Raw genomic sequence first — 9,717 nt, forward strand, 5'->3', positions numbered from 1 at the left:
AGTCTGTTGGCACCATTTTTCCAACAGCATGTGTTGACTTACTGTCTTTGTGTCACATTTTGGAAATTCTCATAATATTTCAAACTTTTTCATAATTATTATGTCTTTTATGGTGATCTCTGATCAGTGATCCTTTATGTTACCATTGTAATTGTTTTGGGGCACCACGAACCATGTCTATATGAGATGGCGAACTTAATCTATAAACTTTGTGTGTTCTTACTGCTTCACTGACTGGCTGTTTTTCCATTTCTCTCCCTTTCCACAGGGCTCCCTATTCCCTGAAACACAGCAGTATTGAAAATGGACCAGTTAATAACCCTACAATGACCTCCATATGTTCAAGTGAAAGGAAGAGTTGCAAGTCTCTCATTTTAAATCAAAAGCTAGAAATTAAGCTTAGTAAGGAAAACATGTCCAAAGCCACGACAGGCCAAAATCTAGGCCTGTTGCACAAAATAGTCAAGTTGTAAATGCAAAGATAAAGTTCTTAAAGCAAATTAAAAGCACTACCCAGTGGATACAAGAACGATAAGAAAGTAAAACAGCCTTATTGCTGATATGAAGAAAGTTTTAGTGGCCTGGATAGAAGATCAGACCAGCCACAACATTCCCTTAAGCCAAAGCCTAACCCAGAGCAAGGCCCTAACTCTCTTCAGTTTTATGAAGGCAGAGAGTTGAGAAAGCTTCAGAAGAAAAGTTTGAAGCTAGCAGAGGTTGGTTAATGAGGCTTAAGGAAAGAAGCCATCTCCATAACATAAAAGTAAAAGGTGAGGCAGCAAGTGCTATTGTAAAAGCTGCAGCAAGTTACCCAGAAGATCTAGCTAAGATCATTGATGAAGATGGCCACACTGAACAACAGATTTTCAATGTTTATGAAACAGCCTTCTATTGGAAGAAGATGCTGTCAAGGACTTTCCTAACTGGAGAGGAGACGTCAATGCCTGGCTTCAAAGCTTCAAAGGACAAGTAGACTCTCTTGTTAGGGGCTAATGCAGCTGGTGACTTTAAGTTGAAGCCAGTGCTCATTTACCATTCTGAAAATCTTAGGGCCCTTTAGAATTATGCTAAATCTGCTCTGCCTGTGCTCTAATAATGGAACAATAAAGGCTGGATGACAGCACATCTGTTTACCACATGGTTTACTGAATATTTTAAGCCCACTGTTGAGACCTATTGCTCAGATAAGAAGATTCTTTTCCAAATGTTACTGCTCACTGACAATGTCACCTAAGAGCTCTGATGGAGATGTACAAAGATATTAATGTTGTTTTCTTGCCTGCTAACACAGCATTCATTCTGCCCCCCATGGACCACGGAGTAACTTCAACTTTCAAGTCTTATTATTTAACATACACATAAGGCTATAGCTGCTATAGATAGTGATTCTTCCGATGGATGTGGGAAACAAATTGAAAACCTTCTGGAAAGGATTCACCATTCTAGATGTCATTAAGAACATTCGTGGGAGGAGGTCCAAATAACAACATTAACAGGAATTTGTAAGAAGTTGATTACAATCCTCATGGATGATTTTGTGGGGTTCAAGACTTCAGTAGAGAGTAACTGCAGATGTGGTAGAAATATCAAGAGAACTAGAATTAGAAATGGAGCCCGAAGATGTGACTGAATTGCTGCAATCTCATGATAAAACTTTAACAGATGAGGAGTTGCTTTTTATGGATGAGCAAAGAAAGTGGTTTCTTGAGATGGAATCTACTCCTGGTGAAGATGCTGTGAACACTGTTGAAATGACAACAAAGGACTTAGAATACTACATAAACTTAGTTGATAAAGCAGCAGCAGGATTTGAAAAGATTGACTCCAATTTTGAAAGAAGCTCTACTGTGGGTAAAATGCTATCAAACAGCATCACATGCTACAGAGAAATCTTTCACGAAAGGAAGAGTCAATCAAGGTGGCAAACTTCATTGTTGTCTTATTTTAAGAAATTGCCACAGCCACCTCAACCTTCAGCAACCACCACCCTGATCAATCAGCAGTCACCAACATCAAAACAAGACCCTCCCACCAGCAAAAAGATTAGGGCTTGCTGACGGCTCAGATGATTGTTAGCATTTTTTAGAAATAAAGTGTTTTTTAAATTAAGGTATGTACATTTTTTTAGATATAATGCTATTGCACACTAGCACACTACAGTATAGTGTAAACATAACTTTTATATGCACTGGGAAACCAAAACATTTGTGTGACTCACTTTATTGCAATAGTAACTTTATCACAGTGGTCTGTAACTGAACCCACAATATCTCTGAGGTATGCCTGTAAAAATAAGTCAAAATTAAATTACAAAGAAATGTTCAAGTAACCCACAGGAAGGCAGTTAAAAGAAAACAGAGGACAAACAGAAAACAAAAAATTAAATGGCAGACTTAAGTTCTAACATATCGATAATTGCCTTAAATGTAAATGATCTATGTACACCAATTAAAAGACAGAAATTGCCAGAGTAGATTAAAAAACATGACCCAACTCTACGCTGTCTACAAGAAACTCACTTCGAATATAATGATATTGGGAGGTTAAAAGTAAAAGGATGGAAAAATATATATCATGCAAACATTAGTAAAGAAAAAGAAGGGGTATTATTAATGTCAGATAAAGTAGATAATAGAGCAAAGAAAATTACTGGAGTCAAAAAGATGCACTACATAATGATAAAAGGATGGATACACCAAAAATATATAGAGATCCTAAGATGTGTAGGATTTGCAACAGAAGTGCAAAACACATAAGGCAAAACCTGCTAGAACTAAAAGGAGAAATAGAAAAAGCCACAATTACAGTTGGAGACTTCAAAACTCCTCACTCAACAATACATATAAGAATTAAACAGAAAATCAGCAAGATATAGAAGTCAACAACACTATCAAATGATGGGATCTAAACAATTTACAGAACACTCCACCCAACAGTATCAGAATACACATTTTTTCAAGCGCCCATGACATAGTTTGGATATGTTTGTCCCCCGAAACTCATGTTGAAATCTTATCGCCAACATGGCAGTATTGGGAGGTGTTTGGGTCATGGGGGCTGATCCTTCATGAATAGATTAATGCTCTATGGCACAGAGGGTGAAGGGGGTGAGTTCTGGCTCTATTAGTTCCCAGAAGAGCTGGTTGTTAAAAGAAACCTGGCACCTACCTCCATCCCTGCTTTCTCTCACCATGGAATCTTCTTGCACTCACTGGCTGCCTGCCATGAGTGGAAGCAGCCTGTGGCCCATGCCAGATGTGGCTGTCCCATAATCATGAGTCAAATAAACCTCTTTTCTTTATAAATTACCCAGTCTCCGGTATCTGTTACAGCAACACAAAAATGGACCTAATATAGCCCATGAAACATATATTAAGGTAGACCATATTCTGGGCCATGAATAAACCCCAACAAATGTGAATGAATTGAAATCATAAAGAAATGTGTTCTCTAACCACTAAGGAATCAAAGTAGAAATTAATAACAGAAAGATAACAGGAAAACCTGCAAACTCTTGGAAGCTAATAACTCAGTTCTAAATAATCCATTGGCCAGAGAATCTCAAGGGAAACCAAAAAATACATTGAACTGAATGAGAATGAAAATACAATATATCAAAACTTATGAGATATAGTTAAAGTAGTACTGAGAAAGCAATTTATAGTACTAAATGCATACATTAGAAAAAGAGGAAAAGTCTGAAACCAACGATCTAAGCTCCCACCTCAAGAACCTAGAAAAAGAGCAAACTAAACCCAAAGCAAGTAGAAGGAAGGAAATAATAAAGAACAGAAATCAGTGAATTTGAAAAAAGAAAAGCAAAAGAGAAAATCAATGAAACAACAAGCTAGTTTTTTTTTAAAAGATCAATAAAATTGACACATCTCTAGCAAGACCGACAAAGAACAAAGAGCAAAAGAGAGAAGACAAACCACCAATATCAAGAATAAAGCAGGAAATATCGCTACAGATCCTCCAAATGTCAAACAATAATAATGTAATGCTACTAACAGCTCTACACACAAGTTGAGTACTTAGGGAAAAAAAATGGATCAGTTCCTCAGAAAATACGAACTACCAAAATTCACTCAATATGAAATACATAATTTGATTAACCCTATTAAGGAAAATGATTTTGTCATTTTAAAATTCCCAGGAAAGAAATCTCTTGGCCCAGATGGTTTCACTGAAGAATTCTACCAAACATTTAAGGAAGAATTAATACTGATTTTATGCAATGTCTTTCCAGAAAATAGAAGAGGAGGGAATGCTTCCAAATTTATCTTATGAAGCTAGTATTAACTGATACTAAAGCTAAACAAAATAGTACCAAAAAGAAAAGTATGTACCAATATCCCTCATGATTGCAAATTTTAAAATCCTTAACAAAATAGAATTCAGCAACATACGAAAAGAATTATAAACCATGGCCAAATGGGATTTCTTCCAGAAATGCAAGACTGGTTCAATACTTGACAATCAATTGATGTAATCTATCATACTAACAGGCTAAAGAAGAAAAATCACATGAACATATAAATCGAAGCAGAAAAATTTTTTTGACAAAGTTCAATATTCATTTATGTCAAAAACTCTGAGAAAAAAAGAGAAAGAGGGGAACTTGATAAAGAGCATCTACAAAAAACCTACAGCTAATATCATATTTAACAATGAAAGACAAAATGCTTTCCCCCTAAGATCAAGAACAAAACAAGAATGTCTGCCCTCACCACTCATATCTAACATAGTGCTGGATGTTCTAAGCATGCAGTAAGGCAAAAAAAAAAAAAAAAAGGAAATAAAAGGCATACTGATTGGAAAGGATAAAATAAAACTGTCCCTATTTACAGATGACATGATTGTGTACATAGAAAATCCCAAGGAATCTACCCCCAAAAAACTCCTAGAAATAAGTGAGTTAAGCAAGGTCACGGAACACAAGATAAACATACAAAATTCAATTGTATTTCTATATTCTATCAATGAACAAGTGAACACCAAAATTAAAAATATAATGCCATTTACACTCACTCAAAAAAATGCTTAAGTGTAAATCTAACAAAATATGCACAGGATTTATATGCTGAAAACTATAAAGTGTCAATGAAATAAATCAAGGAAGATCTAAATAAATGTAGATACATACCCAGGTGTTCATGGATTGGAAGACTCAACAGAGTAAAGATATGGATACCCCCAAAATTGTTATGAGAATCCCAGCAGGTGTTTTTTATAGATATAGACAAGAGTATTCTAAAGTTTATACAAAAAGACAAAGGAATTAAAATTGCTAAAACGATTTTGGAAGAGAGGATAAAGTTGGAGGAAATGTTCTACTTGATTTCAAGACTCACTACATAGCTACAGTGATCAAGAGTGTATGGTGTTGGTGGAAGGATAGACACATAGATGAATGGTACAGAATAGAGAACCCAGAAATAGACCCACGCAAATATGCCCAACTGATTTTTGACAAAGGTGCAAAACCAGTTCAGTAGAGGAAGCATAGCCTTTTCAACAAATGGTGTAGGAACAATTGGACCTCCCTAGGCAAAAAAACGAACCTCAGCCTAAATCTCAAACCTTACACAAAAAATAAGGTCAAAATAGACCACAAATTTAACTTTAAACATAAAACTAGGGCTGGCCTGTGGCTCACTTGGGAGAGTGCGGTGCTGATAACACCAAGGCCATGGGTTCGGATCCCTATATAGGGATGGCTGGTTTGCTCACTGGCTGAGCGTGGTGCTGACAACACCAAGTCAAGGGTTAAGATCCCCTTTCCGGTCATCATTTAAAAAAAAAAAAAAAAAAAAACACTATTCATCTTTTAGAAAAAAAAAAAAAAAAAAAACAGAACAAAATCTTTGGGAGCTAGGGTTAGACAGAGTTCCCAGACTTGACACAAAAAAACATGATTCATAGAAAGAAAAATTGATAAATTGGACTTAATCAAGATTTAAAACTTTTGCTCTGGAAAAGACCCTGTTAAGAAGATGAAAGACAAGCTACAGACTGGAAAAAAATATTTGCAAACCACATATCTGACAAAGAGCTAGTATCTAGAATTTATAAAGAACTCTCAAAACTAACAGTAAAAAATGGTCCTATTAGAAAACAGGCAAATGACATAAAAACATTTTACCAAAAAGGATATGGCATAGATGGCAAATGAGCACATGAAAAGATGAGCATAGTTGGCCACCAGGGAAATACAAATTAAAACCACAATGAGATATCACTAAACACTTATCAGAATGACTAAAATTTTAAAATTATGACAATACCAAATGCTGGTGAGGATGCAGAGAAACTGGATCACTTTACAACGCCGGTAGGAACATACAGCCACTCTGGAAAATAGTTTCTTGAAAAATAAACATACACTTAGAATATGACACAGCAATTGCCCTCCTGGGCATTTTTCTCAGAGGTATGAACTTATGTTCACACAAAAATCTATATACAGATGTTTATAGCAGGTTTATTTGCGATATCCCCAAACTGGAAACAACCCAGCTGTCCTTCAACAAGTGAATGGTTAAACTACAGTAAATCTGTGTCATGGAATACTACTTAGTATTCTATATGTCATGAATAGTGAGATTTGATACATTCAACGATTTGGATGAACGTCCACTTTCCTCATGTATAACAAGGAAGGAGTTGTCTCGAGGGCCTTCCTATTTGAGGATTCAAGACACAAGTGAGTAGGGTGGGGCAGAATGAGAGCATATTTGAAAGAGCTTAAGGCGTTCCCCCCCCCCCCCAGAAGTTTTAGAGATTCAAAATAATCAGAAAGAAGTGGCTTGATTTATGCTGGTTGTGGTGCTTTATGGGTATCCTAGGGAGCCCATTTTGGGAGCTGGGGGCCCAGGAGAAGGGGCATTTAGGTGAGGTACATTCTGTTGGCACAAGCCAAGAGATCTGCTCAGTTGTAGTGAGTGGTTATAAGGAGAATGGCTGTGGCCTTCTTACACCGAGATGGAACTGGGTGGCTTTTAGGTGAAAATAGAAAGGACTCCGTGTTTCCACGAACGTAAGAAAATGTATTTCTTCTGATACACAAAGATTAAGGATTCACCTGAACAACCAGAGAAAGCCCCACTGCCTTCTGAACACTAGAAGCAATATGAAGTCCAGGGTCAGAGCACATTTAACTGACGATGGCATAGTACTACTGCTGGTGTCTCCGTTGTGTTCAGAGTTCTAAATGAAGTAGGCGGTAAGAGCCAATGAAATATTCTAGGAGCCCAATTATTCTAGGTACACACATCGCTGAAAACCATAATCTCACTGGAGGTATTTGAATATTTGAATCCCGCTAAAATTGGAAGCAACAGTTGCTACGGGTTCTTCTGGGGACGTATTTATAGGGTCTCCCAACAGCCAGGCGTGTTTGGGGGGCGTGAGAGCCAACGGCCAATCACGGAGAGGGTTGCGAATCCGGTGAGCGCCAATGCTAGTGAGGTGAACACAGCACGGCGGCTAAGGCAGGCCTATTCGGTGGCTTGAACTGTTAGGCTGAGCTGTCGTTGGTAATTTAGGGGCCACCAAACCAGTTCCTGCCTGCCATTAAACATCATGGAGGATCCGCAGAGTGAATATCAGCGGATGATGAGACGCCACCACCGCGAGAAGAGGGAGCTAGAGGAACGCATCTACACCATGAAGAATTTGGTCCCCAAGAGTGACAGGAAGAGAAGAAAGCAGTTGCTCCTAGACGTGGCCCGCCTCCAGGCCGAATTGGAGCAGAAGCACCGGCAAGAGGTGGAGAAGTTCCGAGAGAGATACCCTGACAATAGCGACCTCGATTCTGTCACTGAAGATCTGGCCAAGATTGATCTCGAGAACAAGCCTCCCAGCCTGTTGAGGGCCCAGAAAAGGTGGGAAAGAAGGGCGGCCCTTGAGAGAGCACGCCGGGAGAGGATCGCCGAGGCCGAAAGGGAGCGCCGGACCAGCTTCGGTCGCGAAGAGGAGAAGAAGCTCACCGCCATCCTGCGGGCCAGGAATCTGGAGATGAAGGATATCCCGGCCGACGGCCACTGCATGTACCGCGCCATCCAAGACCAGCTGATGTTCTCCACGACCGTGGAGAGCCTGCGTTCCCGCACCGCCACGTACATGCAGAAGCACGTCGACGACTTCCTGCCCTTCTTCAGCAACTCCGAAGCCGGCGATGCCTGCAGCCGCGAAGACTTCATGAGGTACTGCGACGACATCGTGCACACCGCGTCGTGGGGAGGCCAGCTCGAGCTGAGGGCCCTGTCGCACATCCTGCAGACCCCCATCGAGGTGATCCAGGCCAGTTCGCCCGCCATCGTTGTCGGGGAGGAGTACACCAAGAAGCCGCTCACCCTCGTCTACCTGCGCTACGCCTGCAGCTTTGGGGAGCACTACAACTCAGTGAAGCCGCTCCAGGCGGGCCCTGTCGGGGTCCGGGCCCCGCGTCTCTTCTAGGCCCGATCCCGCCACAGAGCCCGGCAGTGGCCGCTACCGTTGCTATGGCCTTTGCCATTGACGCCGTCGGTCGCCACCGCGTTGCTGCTGAAACTCAAGCCGCCGACGCGTCTCCTCAGTAGGCTCCATTTTTTTTCCCCCCTCTGGTTTTCTCGGTTTCTTTCTTTCTTCGTTTGACTCAAAATTTAACGCCCTGCCCCGACTTCTCTGCCTTGCCCTTCTACCCTCCTCTCATTCCTTGTTGCGTCTTTCATGGAGTGGGGGACAGCAGAGTAATTAAGAGGAAGATACCTGCATGGCACTACCCGACGGGCATTAGTTTAATAAGGTCTAACCTCTTTTTGCCTGCTCTTAAGCATCTTTGCCTCCCTCACTGACTGAGCATCGGTCATGTTGCAAATAACTTTGGAATAAAAATGGAAACGTTTGGTTTGACACGTTCTTAACTTGGGAAAAATAAGTTTAGTAGAATAGCTCATAGCCTTCAGACTTTTCCCATGAGTACTCGGATTTAGGTAAAGTTGTGGTTTATGTGATCAAAATGCTTTGTGAATGCCTTTTGCTGAGTTTTTTGGGGAAAAAAATAATCGGGATGTTTTTTGGTTTGCTTTTTATTTGAGCTGGCCTTCTCGGGAGACGTCTCAATTTATGAACAAGAGCTCTGCTAGTACTTTGTTTTGTTTTCTCATCAAAATTTGTGTGGTTCCAAACTTATTTTAGTTGCTCAGATGTTTGCAAAATTCTAAATAACAGCGTTTGTTAAATTTAGAAGGTAAATGTGTGTTAAATATGGAAAATAAATTTATATGAACCGATAGGCTAAGTTAGGTTTTACTTTAAGATGTAAATCTGAGTTTCCTTTTTTTAACAGTTGTAAGGGATATGACTTTATTCAAGTAATTGATCGATGTCATTATCTCTACAGCTGGTATGAAGCAAAAAAAGACAGATTTATAGGTGATTTAACTTACTGAAAGGGGTGAAGAGCTGAATCTAGTGTTTCTTTTATTCTTAGAAATATAAAAGGCTATGACCTTACTGAAGTAGTTGGTCCACCTTGTTATGTCAATTGGTATAAACTGTAAAAGATCTGAATTTAATAACTTTCCTTAATTCTGAGAGATAGAAAAGTATTAAAAAGAAGATTTTTAAAATATTAAAGTAGTTGATCCACTTTGTTATATCAACAACTGGCATGAGGCCACAAAAAAGTGAATAATAGACTTTTGTTGATATTTGAGACTTGTTGATATCTTG

The 9,717-nt window shown here is 39.5% G+C and overlaps 1 protein-coding gene across 1 annotated transcript; it reads left to right on the forward strand.

The window, feature by feature from the left end:
• The first annotated feature begins 7,584 nt into the window (after positions 1 to 7,584).
• Positions 7,585 to 8,460, forward strand: OTUD6A (OTU deubiquitinase 6A). Its single transcript, XM_008580332.1, has one exon. It carries the CDS (start codon positions 7,585 to 7,587, stop codon positions 8,458 to 8,460), a length of 876 nt encoding a protein of 291 aa, XP_008578554.1.
• Positions 8,461 to 9,717: the final 1,257 nt, after the last annotated feature.

The sequence above is a fragment of the Galeopterus variegatus genome, unplaced genomic scaffold (assembly GCF_000696425.1).
Source record: "Galeopterus variegatus unplaced genomic scaffold, G_variegatus-3.0.2 Scaffold2068, whole genome shotgun sequence".
In the NCBI taxonomy this organism is placed as follows: Eukaryota; Metazoa; Chordata; class Mammalia; order Dermoptera; family Cynocephalidae; genus Galeopterus; species Galeopterus variegatus.